The sequence below is a fragment of the Hemiscyllium ocellatum genome, chromosome 47 (genome assembly GCF_020745735.1).
Source record: "Hemiscyllium ocellatum isolate sHemOce1 chromosome 47, sHemOce1.pat.X.cur, whole genome shotgun sequence".
NCBI lineage: Eukaryota > Metazoa > Chordata > Chondrichthyes > Orectolobiformes > Hemiscylliidae > Hemiscyllium > Hemiscyllium ocellatum.
This window is the reverse complement of record NC_083447.1, coordinates 19036833-19056623: the sequence shown is the minus strand read 5'-3', so window position 1 is coordinate 19056623 and position 19791 is coordinate 19036833. Positions and strand designations below refer to the sequence as shown.

General features: G+C 41.2%; 1 protein-coding gene across 1 annotated transcript; it reads right to left on the bottom strand.

The window, feature by feature from the left end:
* Positions 1-1098: 1098 nt before the first annotated feature.
* Positions 1099-18997, bottom strand: dlc (deltaC). The gene is made up of 10 exons (XM_060856263.1): positions 18690-18997; positions 18286-18537; positions 17871-17928; positions 17380-17637; positions 16191-16251; positions 14779-15079; positions 3164-3380; positions 2381-3050; positions 2137-2254; positions 1099-2030 (listed from the first exon to the last, which is right to left on the bottom strand). Exons 1-10 carry the CDS (start codon positions 18738-18740, stop codon positions 2025-2027), a joined length of 1992 nt encoding a protein of 663 aa, XP_060712246.1. The 5' UTR covers positions 18741-18997; the 3' UTR covers positions 1099-2024.
* Between the last annotated feature and the right edge of the window lie 794 nt (positions 18998-19791).

Here is a 19791-nt window from a genome sequence, read left to right as displayed (position 1 = left end):
CGTTTTTCGTTCTTAGGATATTGGCATCATTACCAAAGTCTGCGTTTGTTACCCATCCCAACTGCTGTTGACTTGCACAGCTAGATGTTTCAGACGGCATTTAAACATCGACATTGTTGTGGGCCTAACTTCACATGTAGGTCCAACCACATAAGGATGGCAGATTTCCCTTGAGGGCATTAGTGAACCCAAGGGGCTTTTACCAGAATTGATGATAATGGTCACCATTGCAAAGACTAGCTTTCAGTAATAGTTGCAAAGTCACCATAATCCCAGAAGGGTGCTCACTGATTAGAGGGACATGACTAGTGGTAGTTTTAACCTCAGTCACCTCACCTTAGGTGAGGGGAGAGATTGAAAATGGAACTCATTTGTAGTAGCCTCAGCTAGTGTGGGAATTAAACCCATGCTGTAGCCATCCCTCTGCATCGCCAACCAGCCATTCAATCAACTGACCTAGCCAATCAGGATATGGGGAATGTGCAGCAAGGTTGAGTTGAAACCAAAGATCAGGCAGGGTGGGTGAATGGTCCACTCCTGCTCCTATTTCTTGTGTTCAATCCACATTTAATAATAGAAATTAATTTGGATTTCAGCAGTTGCTGTGGTGGGATTTGAACCCATCTTCACACACCATTAGCCTTGATCATGGCTTACCAGTCCAGTGACATGGCAGAGCTTGCCTCAAGGTCAGAATGGCCTATCCTGCTTCAACACCATATTGTACTATCTCCCCCTCGTTTACCTGTTCAACTGAGTCTTTGTTTACATTGGAGGTGTCTTGACTATTGTAAGATTTCCAGCAGAATAGATAAAATCAGGTAACAGAAATTGGCATCACTCATGCAGAAATATCCAGAGAAGGTCACTGTTTTGAGGGAAATAGACAGCAATAGGGAAAGGACAAAGTTTGTTTTTGACAGCTGATGTCATGTGCATTAAATGACCTTATAAATATCCTACATAAATTCACTAAATTCCCAGAATTAGAATTATTTTCATTTATTTTGGAAAAAAATAAATTTGAACTTCTCTTCAACAGAAAAGACATATATAAAACATAATAGATAAACATATGTACAATTCTCTTAAATATACACTATATACAAAATAAAATTAGAAAAAGTATATTTCATTTTGTATGTATATCAAAAATTCTTAAATTATAAAATATTAAAATAACATTGGCTTGACTTTGAAACAGAACTGCAATAATCTTTCATGTTTTGCTAATAAAAAGTCCTTCATAATAAGACACAATACATTCCCATATTTGACTATATATAGAATAATAAATGGGTCGGCAGCATTTCCATTGACAAATGCAAAAGGTGTCCTGGATCACAGTTTCTCAAACAGGATTTATTAGTCTGAACTGTGAGAATGAAAAACTGCCTTCAACTCAAATTTTCCACAATTTTGTCATCTGTAATGAATGTGCTTGGATGGTGTTCTACTGCAAGCTTTGTTGGTCATGTGGAGAAGACACTGGTCCAATGCAGAAAGAACAGCATTGACCTAAAGCATAACAGCCCTGCCAGACTAGGGGTGGACTGTTGTGATTACTCTGCCACTTGGGATTCACTGCTTCTTGCAGAGTGGAACAGCACACATTACAATATAGATCCTATGAAGAATTCTTCGCCATAACTGGTTCAAAAGGTCCCGCCTTTTTTTCATTCCACCCACCCCATTTTCAGTCCTTGGCATGCAGATATTTTTCAGGATGACTTCGCTATTGAAAATAGTGCAAAGATTTCGCAGCTTTCAGAGAGATGTCAGCAGGCATTCTTCATTATCCAGAAGCCAGGTACAAAAATCTTTTTATACATGTACACACACACACACACACACACACACACTCGTAAAAAAAACACAATGAGAGGTTATCCAATCCAAAACAAAATAAAGAGCAGCATGAATAAATATTAAATACAGGAATATAAACCCCGTAATGTCCATTAAATCTGTAAACATTCAGAGACAGGGGAAGCTTGAATATCTACGTCTGAGAAGATGGAAGTTCATACCTGTGGAAGAGAAGGAAAAGATAAAATGATGAGACTGTGCAATGCTAGAGATTCTTGCTTGACCTCATGTCCCTTACCTCCAACTCCAGGAGCAGCTGAGACTTACCTCAGTTGCAAATATGCACGGTTCCACTCGTTCAGACATGATATACACTGGATGGTACAAACCCTCCTTCTGAAATGGTATTGATGGTTTGGAGATTGATAGGCATTCAGATTTCTTACTGAAATGGAAAGGGATTAGAAAAAATGGAGACTCATTAGATTTCCATTGCTGCTACCGTAGAAAACGTTTGACATTATCTAAGCATCAGGAACAATGTTGGAGTATATTTAAGCACAGAACTCACTTTACAATGTTCTTTCTGGAAGCCTCCTGCTCCTTCAGTTCCCCAGCCAGATTATAATCCATTGGATGAAGTTTCTGTTTGCAGTTAAATTTATCACTCAAACAATCACTGCTGAGTTCAGCATCTTTGTTGGAGACCTTGAACTGTCCAGTGGAGATGATGAAGGCCTCCTTCTCTTTCTGGTAATCTGACAAGTTGTTGATGGTCTCCAGGTCATTGCGCACAGCATTCCGACTCTCCTGGCTTTTCCGGAGATGCTTCAGAATGACCACAGCAGCAAACACCACCAGGGTGAGGGTAACAAGGCCCAAAGCAAAAGAGATGGCAAGGGCCACAGAGAACGGATTCTCCTCATCAGGCTTCACACGAAACTCACAGTTGGACCCCATAAATCCAGTTGGGCACTCACAGACATGGCCGGTGTAATGCGTGTAACAGATGCCTTTATTTCTACATGGGTTGCTGCTACAGGCATCCATTCGAATGCTGCAGTCCTTCCCACCATATCCAAGAGTGCAGCTACAATTGAAGGAGTTGACGCCATCAATACAGGTACCACCATTGGCACATGGGTTCTTGGCGCAATCATCCATGTTGATCTTGCACCTCGGGCCAGTGAACCCTGTCCGGCAGCGGCAGATGACACTCCGACCAATGTCCAAGCAGTATCCTTTTTAACAGGAAGTGTGAGTTAGAGTGACAAAAACATAAAGCAGGTAGATTTGGGTTTGGCAAAGAGTACAGAGCAGGGATGGGAAACAAATGATCGATTCCAACACTTACCATTTCCACATGGATTGTTGATACAGCGGCCAATCTTCTTCTCACAATTGGAGCCAGTGAAGCCAACCGGGCAATGGCAGCTATAGCCCCCATGTGATTTCTCAGTGCAGGAGCCACCATTAAAACACGGTGCATCAGCACATGTCATAGCACTGATCCCACAGTTCTTGCCATAGAATCCTTGGGGGCAGGTGCATGTATAATTGTTCTCTAGGTCCTACAAGATTTTCATAAACAGAGAAAGACAATATAACTAAGCCATTCGTTTCAAAATGCAAGATAATTGGGCAAGTGATTTCATTCCAATTCAGCAGTTGGGGAAGAAAGAGGCAGCAAGCCATCTGATTCATGTTTCACTCGAGGATGCAAAGTGACCTTGATAGAAACACAAAACTACCACCTCTTGTCAATCTTAAGCCTGCACCTTATGGCTTATTGGCAGAGTTGTTCATAGGACAATACAGAGCCAATGAGACCGAGAAGGTACTGAGTACAGTTGCAGGTCTGTGTTAAATTATTTAATTGATCATTAGAAATACTATAAGGGAAGGGTTACTGTCCGTACAGCGGAATAAGAAATGGAGTGAACACTAGAGGAAGGAAAGATCATTTACATTTACAGAAGGCAAAAGAGAAATGGAAATGGTTGGGTCCCAGTGATACTCCAGGTCGATGCTCACAAAGTGGTTGCTCTGAAATTCGAAGCAGAGTCTGATGTACACGCTTAGAAAAAACAGGTCCAGAATTTCAATATAAATAGAAAATACAGAAGATATTTCTCAATGTGAAAGTGGAGAACAGAGACCCAAACATGCATTAACCACATGCTATACATTACCTGGGATCTTTCACTCATGTTGTAATCATCAACCTGTGGTCCTTTAACTGATCACAGATCCTTAGTTCATGGTATAGCTGAACGAGGGCTATTGCATTTCCTGTATCATAACCAACTAGGATCATTAGCTTTCCTTAACCATACCCAATCCCAGAAGATATCAACAATTCCTGGGCCTGATCCAAGGTTATTTAACCCTTCCTATAAATAATCTGGGATCATCAACCCTTCCTGTAGTGTACAATGTTGTGGAATCATTAACACTCCCGCTATCTAATGTGGAGCCTTTAAGCCTTCCTCCAACCAACGTAGGGTCATCAATCCTTCCAATGCCTGATTTGGGGTCAGCAACACTTTCTGTACCTGACCTGGGTCACTAACCCTTCCTGTGCCTGACTTGGCATTATCACCCCCTTCCTGTGCTTGATTCATGTTAATTGACTTTTCCTGTACCTGACAAGAGGTCATTCACCTTTCCTATACCTGAGCCAGGCTCATTAACCCCCATCTCCCCTGTACACCTTATTTGGGATCTTTAAGACAGACTGTATCCAACCCAGGAATCATTAACCCACCCTGCACCCAATCTAAGTCCATTAACCCTTCCCGTATTTGACCCAAGATGCTTAAACTCTGCCTTGTCCTTGCAATGGTGGTAGTGGATAATGGATGCCTACAGCAGGATCATATTCGCTTTCCATCAGCAATTTGCATCATCTTGGCAGCCAACAAAAAAAGACAATAAGCAGACCTAAACAGATGGTGGTTAATAAGGGACCTGCGATCAGAAAGCTGCAGCACGTTAAACATTCAGGAGACTTTATTCACACTGGTCACTGATTTTTGAACACAAGCTGCCCTTGATATATATGTTTGCACAAGGAGAGTGAGCAAGAATTTTTTCTTATGATTTACAAATTTCAATGAATTAGACATCGAACAATAAAGTCTGATGTTTTGATTAATAAACACACAAACCATTTTACTAAGCCATGCAGAACCTGATAGTTGAGTTGCTGCTGAATTAAGTGACCATTCCCAGATCAAAAGTAGGGTCTCCAAAATTAGTCTTGAAACCTCTACAATAGCAGAGGATGTCAAACTGGAGTGTAACTAAGATTACACAGTGCATGGTAGCAAAATGGTTGTTTGCGGTATGTAATCAGAAACCTAAGATACAAGTTCAAATCTCACCAGAGAGTTGGGAAATATAAATTCATTTAATTAACTGAATCTGGAATCAAAGTCTATTATCAATGAATGAATATATAACTAATCTATTGTAAAAATTGAAAGAAAATAGTGCAGGTGCAGGAAACCTGAAATAAAATCAAAGTGTGGTCAAGATTTGGCAGGTCTGGTAGCAATGGTGGACAGAGAAAAGAGAGCTAACATCTCAGTTAATGGAATGAAAGAGAGAGAGATGGAAATGTATGAAACCCATCAGATTTCCAATTTCCTTCAGTTCTAAAGAAGAGTCATTTAGATTTAACTGTAACTCTTTCTCTTCACTGAGGCTGCTGGGCCTGCTTAGTTTCTCCAACACTTCCTGTCGCAAATATGAACCTGGTTCATTGTGGAAGGAAATCTGCCATGCTTACCTAATCTTTGCCCTTTAACTTGCCCTCTGAAATGACCTAGCAAGACACTGCCATATCTAATGCTACAACATTATATCATAGTAATAAAACCATGTGAATCATTGAAAAACCAAAACATCACATTCAGACATGACAAAGGCACGCCATGTCTAGTCAACCCTGCAACATTCTCCTTATTAACAGTATAGAATCATAGAATGCTTACAGTAAACTAGGATGCCACTCAACTTAAGTCCATTCTCTACAAGAGATCAGCTGCTGACATTACCTTTTCATCAGAGCCCTGTTTCTATTAAGGTTTCTATCTTTTAAAAGCCGTAACTGAATCTGCCCCCACCACATTCTCAGTATCACACATTATCAATACACTGTGGAAAAAGAATTACCTGTCGCTGATGGCTTTTTTTGCCATTAGCCTCAAATCCTTCAGTATTTCTCTATTCTGTCCACCTGATGATCTTGAATATCTGTCAAATCTCCTCTCTACCTTTTCCAGAAACAAAAACCTCAACTTCTCCAATCTATCAAAGTAATCGAACTCCCTCATCACTGGAACCATCTTTTTGCACACTTGATAATGCCTTTCCAACCATCCAAAAGTCAGTGCCGAAAACTAGACATAATATTACAGTTGAGACTGAGACAATGCTCAGTACAGGTTCATCAAAAAATATTTACTTTTACAGACACTGTCTCTGTTTGTAAGTCTTTGTTAACTGCTTTCTCAGTCTGACTTGTTTTCTTCAATGATTGGTACAATATACTCCTAAGTTCCCTCTTTTTAGAATTGTATCCTTTATTTTATATTGTTTCATTGTTCTTCCTACATACTGCACATATTTAAATTGTATCTGCCACACCTTTGCCAATTCTGCCAGTTTGTTTAAATCACCTCATCAACCTCTTCATAGTTCACAATGCTTCCATATTTTGTGTCATCAGCAGATTGTGAAATTGTTTTACATGGATCGAATACAGTATACTATATATTTGAGGATCTAAGCCTAACCTCCTAGAGTTGTCCTACAGACTAGTCAAGCAACAGCCCAACAGTCATACTCTCAGAAGCATAAACATCTACAACACAGTCAAAACAACCACCTGACTATTATAATCTCAATGGTCACCCATTCCCTTTCTGCATGTATGGTATGACCACCTCACTATCAACAATGCTGACCCAGACATCACCATCTTTGGGTTTGCTTTATCCCACAAGAGATGATGATACAGTGGTCTGCAGTCTGGAGAAATTTCTTTGGGTGTCCACAACATTGACTCCAGAGCAATGGCATCAGGCTGGCTTGGGCAAGGAAACCTTCCTCCATGTATCAGTACTTCTTCATGTTGAACATCATTTTGAAGATTAACTGACAGTGATAAGGTCACAGAATGCACTCAGGGTGAAGGAACATCATTCTCCATCACCAAGGTTGCTTAGTAGCAACACTACCAACCAAACCAGCCAGCTCCTGATGGACATAGCTGCTAGAATGGGTCTGTAGCAGATAGTGAGGAAACTGGGGAGAAAACCTACTTGTATTTACCAATTCGTCCATTGCAGGTGCATCTGTCCATTAAAGTATTGGCAGGAGACAAAGTTCGATAGCATTTCATTTCTGAGGACCTTCTACATTTTGTTGTAAGCTACTATCACGAAACCAAATTGGATAGTTTTCAAGCAGATCTAGCATCTAAATATTAGGCATCCATGAGATACTGTGGGCCATCAGCAGCAGCAGAATGTAGTCAATCTGTAACTTGATAGCCTGGAATATATCTCACTCCAAGCCAGGAAATCAACTGAGTGAAGGTATAACACAGGATTATGTATGTGCTAAATAGTGGAAGTAGCATGTGATGAACACCATAACCAATGGATTAAATCAGCACCCTGTAATTTTGCCATGTTCAATGATAAGGTGCCCCATGTACAAGTTTGAAAGATAGGGCTGAAATGTTTGCATCCTTTTTAGCCAAATATGCCAAGTGGATGATCTATCTGGAGTTGCCCACCATTACTGAAGCCAGACTTCAATAAATCTGATCCATTCCACATAATGTAGTACTGAGGAGTTATGCTACAGAACTAATCATGCCCATAGTTAAGTTGTTCCAGTACAGCTGCAATACTGATTAACCTGAAAATATGGAAAATTGCTCGGGCATGTCCTGTACACAAAATGCAGGACAAATCCAACAATAGCCCAGAAGTCTATTCTCAGTCTAGGTGTTGTCTACAGTGCTATCAAGCAATTCTTCCTCAGCAATGACCTAATCACCAATGCTAGATTTGGTTTCTGTAGGCACCTGACCTCACTATAGATGTTTTTAATCTACCTGTTCAGAAGTGTGATTTTAAATCACCAGAGCTGACAGGACTGGGGACTTGTGCCTCCTGGCTCAGAAATAATGTACATTATCACTGTACCAGAAGAGACCCTCTGACCTCATTATGTTCTTGGTCCAAATATGGACAAAAGAGCTGAACTCCAGAGGTGATCCAAGAGTGACTGTCTTGACATCAAGACAGCATTTGACCAAGTATGGTATCTAAAGGCCCTAGAAAAAGCCAGGGGGAGCTGTCCATTGCTTGGCACTATTCCTAGCACAAAGGAAAATGAAGGGCATCTCTGCAGGAGTTCATCAGGATTGTGTTCCAGCCAACCATCTTCAGCAATTCATCAATGGCCTTCCACTCCCTGAAATTGAAGTAGTGTGTCCACAGGCAGCAAGACCAAGCCCATAGTGTCAGGCAATGACCATCTCCAAAAGACATGGATTGCAGCGGGTCAGGACAGCAACTCACCACCGCCTTCTCAGGGGCAGTTAGTGATGGGCAATAAATACAGGTACAGCTGGTGATGCCCACATCCCACAAGTGAATAATTAAAAAGGGACGGTGTTGTAATCAGCTTTCCTTGACATTCAATGGCATGATCATAGGTGAACTGTCCATCAACATCCTAGACATCATCAGCTATAAAGTTACTACAGAAATAACAGTAGGTCACTGGCTTTGAATTCTGCAGTAAGTGACTCATCTCCTACCTTCCCAAATATGTTCTCAAGTAGGGAGTGTAATCGAATACTTCCCTCTTGACAGGATGAATATAACTCAAACAAAATTCAAGAATCTGAGCATTATCCACGACTAGGCATTCCACTTAATCTGCACCCCATCTCTTACCTTAAACATTCACTTTCTGCACTATTGGGCACAGTGATAGGTTTGTGGACATCTACAAGACAAACTCCTCAATCTCCTTTAACAGCACATTCCAAACCCACCATCTGTAGGCCTAATTAGAGATAGCAATAAATGCTGAACCATCCAGCAACACCCAATTCCATAAAAGATTTTAAAAATTAAAATTCATGTTTACTTCTGGAAGTTCAATTCGTTGATCAGTACTTCAGTGCATCATTTTTGAGCACAAGTCTGATCTTCCACTGCCACGGAGTTCCTGACCTAAATCACGAGGAACAAAGGTACAGCTGAAAAAACTTCTCAGTAAGGAATGGTGATAAATTAGGTGAGTGGCAGACTGTTCTCCTGAGGGTCTTCCTGGGCTTGGGTCGTGAAGCAGAAGAGAAAGCTGGGAAAAGGTAAAGGAGCAGTAACGTTATCCAGCTGAGGGCATGACATGTTATTAGAAGCATAAAGGGAGAGGCAGTATACCAATAGTTAGGAAAGAAGCAGAATTAGCAGGGGGTTTGAGCATCAAGATGATTACATAGATAGATAGAGAAAGGGGAATGACATCTTAGAAACATTCAAGAAGATGTTAAATTTGTATCAGTGGAACACAGGTAAAGATGTAGATTAATGGCAACATTAAATTTGGGTCAAGCATGGTGTGATGCAAGATTGGGTAGCACAGTTTTGGATAAATGGAAGGGTAAGAGTAGAGGTAGAGAGGCAAAGACTGCACTGGAATTGATGAATCCAGAGATGCAAAGGGATGGATGAGGATTTTGAGCAAAATTAAAAGCAGGACTAAACCATTCAGCCCCTCCAGCCTGTACTGCCATTCATTAGGATCTTACTATGGCCTCAACTCTGCATTCCTGCTGACGCTGATAAGCCTTTCACACCCTCGTTTGTCCAGGATTCATTAATCCCTGCCTTACAAATATTCAGTGACCCTCCTTCTACTCCTCTTCCAGAAAACGAATCCCCCAGAAGGTAACTGAAGATAGGGAGAATGTGAATGATGGGAATTGACAGTTTTTAGATGGAAAGAGTAAGATAAGTACAGTAACAAGATGTAATGCCTCAGAGATTCAACCTTTGTTCTATCCTGAAGTCATTTTTTATGCTGTCAAATGCTGGAATGGTCACCTGTATTACATATTCCCCAGTTAATCCATCAGTTATACAACTTGGGCAGTTGTGAAGCCTCTAGTAAGTGTGAAGTTAACTGAATACCAGACCAGGTGGTAATAGTCAGTTCCCTTCCCTGAAAGCCAATAGTCAATCAAACACATTCATGTGACAATCCAATAGATTTTCCCTGAAGTCACTGTCAGGTTTGAGGTCACAACTTCTGGGTTGCTAGCCATCACCAACATAACTAGACATAGGGAGATCCCCATGCCCAATCACTGTGTGATAACCTGTGCTGGACGTTGTGAGTAAACACAGGAACAAGCTTAGGATGTTTCTCACCCCTTAGGCTAGGTACTTGCCAACATTCACTTTCCTGTCTCAAGGTGCAGAGCTTGTGGAATCTAACTTTTCTCATGGGAAAATCAAAAGCACTTATGGCAATCTTAAAATTAGAACAATGCAATTCAAAGTTAGGAAGCACTTTTATTTATGTGGGAGGTATTGGATATCTTCAAAGGAAGCCAATTGGAGCTTTCAAGAATGAGATTGATAGATTTTTGTTGCATAAAACTATTGGCAGATATGGAGTTAAGGAGGGGAAGTGAAATAGAGATTCAGATCTCTTAGGATCTGCAGAGCAATCTCCATAGATGGACTGGTCCATTTCTATACTTTTACTTTATTCTCTCATGTGATATCGGCATAGCTGGCGAGGCTAGCATTTACTCCCCTGCATCTGAATGGCTTGCCAGACCATTTCAAAGGGCACTTAGGAGTCAACCACATCGCAGTCACATGTCAGCCAGACCAGATAAGGGTCCTTCCAGAAAGGTCATTAGTGAAACACATGGTTTTTAACAACGATCAACAACAATTTCATATTCATTTTATATTATTATGTAGAAACAAAGAAAATAGGAGTACGTTGTCCATTGAGCGTTCTTTACTATTCAGTGTGATTGTAGCTCAATACCAAGCTCAATTCCTAAAGACCCTAGTAGAGGACAGTCCAAGAGTAAAGGTGAGAAAATAATTGAAAAAACATCACAAATGGTGATTGTGGATCAAAGCAAAGTTGATTTTTCATGAAATTTAGTTAGTTGTGTCTTTCAGTGTTGTTATTTTATATTTTACTGTTGTTCTGCAATTTGGTAATATAGCGTTTGTGTTTTTGGATTAATAGTTTTCTAGTCCATGTCTCTGGATGCTAGTCCATATGCATGGACTAGAAATACAACCATCTGAAATCCCACCACAACATCTTGAGAACCAAAATTCAGTAATGCAACCAAAAGCTAGGATCAGTAATGATGACCGTAACACTACTGGACTATCACACAGGCTTATTTGTGTCCTTTAGGGAATTAAATCTGCCTAACTCTGTCTGGCCCACAGGTGAACCCAAACCAATGTGTAACTCTTAACTGCCCTCTAAAATGGCCTCAAAAATAATTTGGTCATACTCAAGATTCACCATTACCTTAAGGGCAATTAGGGATGGGGAACAGGTACTCAGGTTATGGAGTTAAAGTCACAGTCAGATCAGCCATGATTTTATCGAATGGCAGTGCAGGCTCAAGGAGCTAAATGACCTGCCCTTGCTCTAAATCACACACTCATGTGTATATGCAAACCTCATTAATAATGGCACCTTATACCTGTATAGTGTCCTTAATGCAGAGGAGGTCCCAATGTGCTTCTCAGTCACAGGATCAGATATAAAAAGGCACCAAACCAAAGAAGGGGACAACAAGAGGAATGACCAGAACTTTGATTGGTCTCAAGGAGCAACTTACATAGACGAACAAGAGGTGGAGAAGTTTAGGGAAGGAATTCTAAAGTTTACAAAATGCCATAGCCAGCAATAGTGAGGCAAAGAAAGTGAGACATGCACAAAAGGCCAGAGTCAGGTGTTCCTAAAGGGTTGCAGGACTGGAGGTGGTTCTGTGAACCAAGGGAGTGGTGAATGGATTTGAATTTGTGAATGACACAGCTTTCGATTGTATGTAACATTTAACCAAGTGAAATGTAGATCAGTGAGCATAGGGAAACGTGGAACTTGGTAAAAGGAAGAGTACAGAGGAATAAGGGGTAGGCTAATGAGCCCCTAGACCCTGTTCTGCCCAGTTCAAAGAGATCAAGGCTGATCTGTCATTTGATTTCATTCTTACTTTTGCCACTTATCTCTTCATTTCTTTAATTAACACAACTATCTGTTTGATTTAAAATTAATAATTGATCAAGAGTTAATTGGCATTTGTGGAAGAGAGTTCCAAACATTTATCATCATTGTATGCAAAATGATTTCCTGACTTCATTTCTGATAGGTGTGGTTCTACACAAATTTTTCCAATCATGTCCTCGCGTCCTAGCCTTTCCAAGCAGCATAAATGGTTCCTAATCTCTGTTCTTCTTGACAATTGCAATAAAATCACACTTGAATCTTCTAAATTTCAGAGGGCACTACTTTGTTTGTGTAATTTCACCTCAAATTAACTTCTGAAGTTCAAATATCATTGTAGTGAATCTACACTGCATTCCCTCCAAAGGTGTAAATACCCTTGCAAGCATGGTGCCCAGAATGCTGTCAATTCTCTAGTTGTGGCGCATCCACGACTTTGCATTGTGGAAGCATTAATTCTATCCTCTTATGATCTTATACTCCAGAACCACCTGATGAAGGAGCAGCGCTCCGAAAGCTAGTGCTCCTGAATACACCTTGGACTATAATCTGGTGTTGTGTGATTTTTAACTTTGTCCATCCCAATCCAACACTAGCACCTCCAAATCATTCTATTCTCTTGTATTCTAATCTCCTACAATTCAATTAACCTTTTTTCATTATTTTCGGAAGCTCTTCCTTAAATTTTATAACCCGTGCACGGAGATTGAATCTCTTGTTTTTCCTCTGCTGGTTCTAGATTTTCCTAGTATCCTGATCTATCATTTTTAAGGTTCAAAGTGAACAGAAGCAGCAGATGTTTTGGATGAGTCAAAGTTTAGAAATACACTGGAATTATTGAGTCAGGATCACAAAAGGAAATATGGGATCAGTAGCTCAGCTAGGCGTCAAATAAGATGCCAGTAAAGAATTGGATCTTTCAGAGAATGATGATTTGGAGATGCCGGTGTTGGACTGAGGTGTACAGATTTAAAAATCACACACAACACCAGGTTATAGTCCAACAGGATTATTTGGAAGCACTAGCTTTTGGAGCACTGCTCCTTCATCAGGTGGCTGTGGAGTATTAGATCAAAGATTCTGTAAATCCATTTTTTAAGATTAGAATCAGTGTGAACATTGGGGCACAGACAGTCTCACGCAGGGCACCTCACACCTTCAATGCATTATCTGGGCTGACATGACACCAATTGTTAAAGTTTACTTGAGAATGTAACTTCTAAAATAAGTTTTGCGATTTACATATGAACGAACTGAAACCAACATGTTCATTTTAAAAGATGACAGACCTAACAAACGATTCAGGTCTTTTTCAATATATAATTTCAGTTACATCACATTGTAAACTTTTGCTATAAATTCTGTGTCTTATGATCTTCTACTCCACAACCACCTGATGAAGGAGCAGCGCTCCGACAGCTCGTGCTTCCAAATAAACCTGTTGGACTGTAACCTGGTGTTGTGTAGTTTTTAACTTCAGAGAAGTGAATTCCAAGAGAGGCAGAGGCCAGAAAGGGGATGGAATCAGTGATGAAGGTGGAGGTCGAGTTATTGATCTTCCTGACGCCTAATGAGAAAGTTTCACTGGAGAATGTGGACACAAGAAATGTAGCTTTTGTCAAACTAAAATAAATTGCCAGAAATAATGAAATAATTTGCTTTTTGACTTGATAACAGTTCATTTATCATCTGATCTCATCTGGGAATTGGTGGGCAAACCACGATTGCCTTTCAAGAGGAGGAAAAAGGCTTTGGCTTCCTGTGAAACTTGTGATCATTAATATGTCAATCAGAAATCCCAAGGTTTGAGTTTGAGCTCTGATATGCTGAGTTGCCTGATTTCAGCCAGAGTGGCAAAAGCCAAGCTACATATATGTAAAGACATACATGGAATATGAAGTTTCGTTTCACTTCCTGCAAGCACATGTTCAGTTCCACAGGCAACAATCAAACTCTTAACATCTTGGTGTGGTTTGACTACGTGAACAGTTTGATGCAACCTAATCTGATATCCACACCCCTATTTTCAGAAAACCGTGATTGAGCCAAGATGACCGTGGTCAAGGTTGCCCTCACTCTACAAGGGGTGTGGATGACAATGGCATCACTATCCAGCTTCAATCTCCAGTCTGAATTGTTGAAAGTTAAAGTTAGACTTTCCCTGACCTTAACTAACCAAAACCTCAATGTGTCTTAAAGAGAGCCTGCATGACTTATGTTTAGTGGAAACCCAGAACTAGACCTGCACTGAGATCAGTTGCAAACTGTGGAAGTCCAGTACTAGAGAAAAGGGAGTCAAATACCAAACTATTGCATGCCTAGTAAGGAATTCTATCAGATGTGGTCATAGCAAAAGGAAAGGTACACTTGCATTTCCATAAGCTTTCAGAACCTCAGAATAGCTCATAATACTTCACACCAAAATGAAGTGGGAATCTCGTCATTGTTGTAATGTAGACAAATGTGGCAGCTAATCGCAGAAAGCAAGCTTCCATGAACAGCAAAGTGACAATGAGGGTCTGTTTTCAAACAACATCACAACATATTAGGGAGAATTAACAGAACTAAAGGGGGGTTAAAAAACAAATCAAAGGAATTAATTATGGGGGAAGAGTGAACACTGAACCAGAGAGAGTGAGAACTCTTTCAATGGACACATACCGTGCAGCTCCCTCCATTTTTACAAGGATTGCTCTCACATTCATTGACTTCAGTCTCACAGTTGGTCCCACCGAAACCAGGTTTGCAGGTGCAGGTATAGCTGCCTTGACCAGTGTTGGTGCATGTGGCTCCATTCTTGCACGGCTTGTGGTTGGTGCAGTAGTTGAGATCCTGGTTGCAGAAGAGGCCACCCCAGCCCTCCTGGCAATTGCACTGCCAAGGCTGTTGGCATGTGCCATGAAGACAACCTGGGTAATGAATACACTGATCGCAGAAACGGCCCTGCCAACCAATACGACATCTGGAAGCAAAATAAACAACATTACTTAAGAGCTATTAAAAAATTAAAGCAATATCTAACCAGTTTAGGGAAACTTTCTTTATAGTACTATAAAGAAAGATTTTTCTTAAAAATTGGAAATACACCATCACTGGTGAAAAATAATGTGAAGTATGAAGGGCACTGTTAAAACCTGTACAGCTTTAAGGAGGATATATCATGTCTTCCAACAAGACTAGGGTGATTTAATGCTTAGGTTGATTTGTAAACTGGATTTATGATCCAGAGAATGAATTGTATAAGACACTGGTTCGACCTCAGTTGGGGTATTGTGAACATTTGTGAGTACCACAAATGTAAACATATTGAAGGAAGTGCAGAAGTTTATGAGAATAGTTCTAGACTTGAGAAACTTCAGTTGTGAAGAGCGATTGGAGAAGTTGAGATTGTTTGCCACGGAGAGGTGTCTAAAAGAAGATTTGATAGATGTTTAAAAATCATAAGGAGTCTGGACAGAGTAAGTTAGGGAAAGCAAGTATGAGACGAGAGAAAACATTTTCACACAGCCAGTAGTTGTGGTCTTGAACAAATTGTACAGGATTGTGGTGGGGGTAGACTCAAAGTTTGAGTCAAAGACAGTATTAGATGTTTATTTAATAAGAGCAAAACACTGTGGAGAAAAGGGAGAAGTATGGCAATAAGTCATAATGCTCATTCAGAGAGCCATTGCAGACACATTGGGCCAAACAGCCTCTTCTGCTGTAACAGTTCTTTGATTCTGTGTTTCAGGAATCTGAATTCCATCTTAAACATTTGGAAATTGAAAAATCAGCAAAACTGATCATGCCGTTGTTAGGCTGCACCCAGGAAAACTGTTCGCTTATGTCTTTCAGGAAAGGAAATCAGTCATCCTTACCCCAATCTGGGCTCATCTATAACTCCAGTCCCAAACCGTGCGTGGTTGCCACTTTAACTGCCCCCTGAATGTACCCAGAAAGCCAATCAGTTGTATCAAGTTGAGGGCTTTTAGGGGTAGGCTGTAAATGCTGGACTTGCCTGTGATGTTCACACCCCAAGACTGATTTGTTTTTAGTTAAATAAAGAGAAAGTTACCAATTCAATCTTAACTCACTTGCATTCCCCTGGTCTTTCACAGTATCCGTAATTATCGTTGCACTGCGGCAAACAAATCGCTGTGAAACATTTTTTGTTGCAGCAGGTAAGGGAGAGAGAAAAAGAAGATAACTTTTTAAACACAGACACACATAAATGCATTACTTGTTAAGTTCTTTGGCATTTTAAGGGCAGCTGGCACCACCCAGACAGTGATCCTGAACAATAACAACACATGGTAGCTGTATGACTGCCTGCAAGTGTAAAGACTTGGGACGCGTGTCCCTATTAAATCCACTCTCTCCCTCTGTGTGTGTGGACACTGAGTAACAGAGAATAATAAAAGACCTTAAACAAGAGGGACACCGAAGCAAAGTCAAAGCCCCTGTGCTAACAACTGCGACTGAGGAGTTAAGTTTCTATGGCAACATATCCTTCCACTCGCGTGTTTCCCTGTGCAATAAGACCCTTTCAGAAGTGCTGAAATTTATTCAAATTTTATTCCTCAGCTGCCGGCTGTCAGATGGCTTTGTGTAGCCCAACAAGAGGAGGGTTGGGTCTGTGTTAACACACTTGAGCAAGTTAACCAGGCCTACCATATGCTTGCTTTCAAATCGATTCACCCCCTCCTGCACCTTCCCACAAACCCATCATTAACATTTCCCAAACCCGAACAGAAATCGCAGGAGAAACTCAGCAGGTCCTCGCAGCATCTTTGGAGAGAACGAGGAGCAGATTTAACACTTCAAGTATGATCTTTGTCGAACACGAGGAAAAGTCATGTTGGACTGAAAACATAAACCCTGTTCCTCTCCCTGCCGATTACTGCTGAATTTCTCCAGTTTTTTTTAATATTTCAGATCTCCAATACATTGTTACTTTCCAAACACAACTTGGAGCTAAATTTAATCTTAAATATCAAAGGTCCGCCTTGCCAACCAATTTTAAAAACAGGGATGACAGTTACAAAGAATCTCACTTCGAATGGATAAAGCGAAATACTTCAAATGATATTTTAATAAGTATCCAAATGTCATTTTGCAACAATTTCAAGGAAAAGGAAACAAAAGGGAACTTATTGTTTGATTTATATGAATAGCCCTTATGCTCCCAACTCAATCTGGGACAAATCAGAACTATCGGCTATAGAGAGAGAGAAGGGGGGAGGGGGAGCGTTCCCCAGGGGCTGGGGGTGTGTCCAGTCTTACGTTCCGAGCAGTAGCTGCCTTTCCAGCCGGCCAGGCAGACTCTGCGGCCGCTCTCGTCACAGCTGAAGTGCCCGAAGGTATCGTCCCGGGGCCGGCAGTAGTCAGAGCAGCCCTCTCCGTAGTAATGCTCCTCGCAGACCACATGGTAGGAGTATCGCAGCTCACTGAGGCCGCCGGCCTGCACATCCTGTGACCAGTCTTCCCCAATGGCCAGGCGGCGGCCGGTGGCCAGGCGGCTGATCAGATTCCGGGGGTCATCTGCAGAGGGGAGAGGGGGAAGGCGGAGAATAAAGAGCGATGATTTGGAGATGCCTGGTGTTGTGTGATTTTTAATAAAGAGAGAGTGAGGGAGGAGCGAGTGTGGGGTATTGCTGATCAAACATTACATTACCCACCAGCAGCAGTCCACTGGGGTTAAATACATCGCTGGCTACTATTTTATTTCTCAATACATTGCGCCCTCTAGTATAAAGATTCAGAACTGAGATTACCAATACTGGTCTCGTCGGATTCTGCATTCCAAACCTCGATAATGAGCGAGAAAGTGCCCTACAGAGACAGAGAAAAAAACTGTCACCTTAACACAGGCAATTCAGAGCAAAATATTCCTCCACACACACGCATACATAGAGTCGTGTACATCACATTGATTGCTAAAACAAAAGCTGTATCTTCTGCACACACAACTTTGCAAATAAAAGTTGCAATTTGAAACTAATTTCTCTGTAATAAAAGCTTCTCAATCCTACTTACTTAACAAAAACAATTTCAAACATTTTAATTTTTCCGCCTAAAATAATTTCGGTTTTATTACTTTCTTTGCAACCTCTTAATAATTTGCAGAAGTTCTCCCCCCCAAACCGGTCCCTTTTTTTGTTTGGAATATTTTGATCGGGTGATACTTGCCGGCCAGGTGAAGTGGAAGGGGATGCGGATGGGTTCGCTGTCCCGCACCGAGTCGCTGCCTGCTCTCAGTACCGGGGTGGTACCAGCGCCGTACGTGCAGGGGGGCTCCGAAGAGATGTTCACCTGGTAATGCTTGAGGCACACCCGGAAGAAGCGACCACACGCCCGCTCCCTCTGGCAACCCTGAGCCAATTCCGGCTGGCGGCTGCTGAACGAGTGCACCTTCAGCTCAAAAATACCAGTCGAGGAGATCTGCGGGGGGAATAAAAAACAGAAGAAGAGAAACAAGGACGGGGAGAAAAGAGAGAGAAAAAAATGACATGTTAAGACGGAGAGGGGGAGAAGGCAAGAGACATGGGCAAGTCACAAACACAAAAGTGGAATCAATCAGGTGATTGACTTACCTGAGCAAAAGGCAGCAGACAAACGATACAAAACAACAGGGTTGAAACCATCCTGACTGAAAATCCCGAGCGTCCAACGATGGTCGGCCGGAGACAGGGAAATAATATCCAAAGCGGTCTGGGATTTAGAGAAAATAACACACACACACACTTATTTTATTAAGGAATACTCCAAAGCGTCTAGAAAATGAGACTCGTCTTCTCTTCCTGATATTTCTTGGCGCTTTTAAAAGAAATTGAAATTCCCTCTTCGTCCTGTTGCTGACTCCGGGAACTAACATAAGCTTCTTTCCCTCCCTCTCTCTCTCTCTGCTGTGTATGAATGAAGCTCAGTTCAGTTTTTTCGCCTTTATATACTTCCGCGGTGTGTTGAGTTTCCGTCAATCACAGTGACAACGGGGCTCTCTGATCCCAGTCGACAAAAGCTCCTGACACCTTCAGAGCGGAGCAAATGGGTCCAGGAGAGACAGAGAATAAAAGCAAGGAATGAAGTAGCATAACGTTACATCCTGAAACTTTTTGTTCTGACTGATGCAGTTTGTTTAAATTGCTTCAGTCCAGTAGCTGACATATTGCACTAATTTTGTCGAAAACTGTTTCACTTGCAAACAGGTTTCCCTTATTCTCCACAACCTTTGTATCTCTGCACCTCAATATTTACGTTTTAGCAAATTCAAATAATTATCATTTCCATCATTGATCATTTTAACAGCGACCGCCAGTCATTTTCGTGTCAACCTTTTTATTTGAGCGGACGAATTCAAGATTTTTTTTCACAATCATCGAAATTCGTTTCCCATGATCTGATAAATCGGGGGTAAATCTCACATTTAGGGACGAAATCTTTCAAACCTTAATAAAAGGCGCCTTGCACCAAAATTGAACCAGATCTCAGTTATGCGCAAACTGAGATAAATCACTTGTTTATTTTAAAGAGCTTTTCTTTGACTTTTCCCTGTAATCTGTTCAAAGCTGACGCGTGTGACTCGGGTTTTTTTTTGTTCAGAGGATAAGCGAGGTGGTTTAGAAAAAAAATCAAATGTATTGTTGAGACGCGTGTCCCCTGATTCCGCCCCACTGCCTGTGTGTGTGTTTTGTTGAG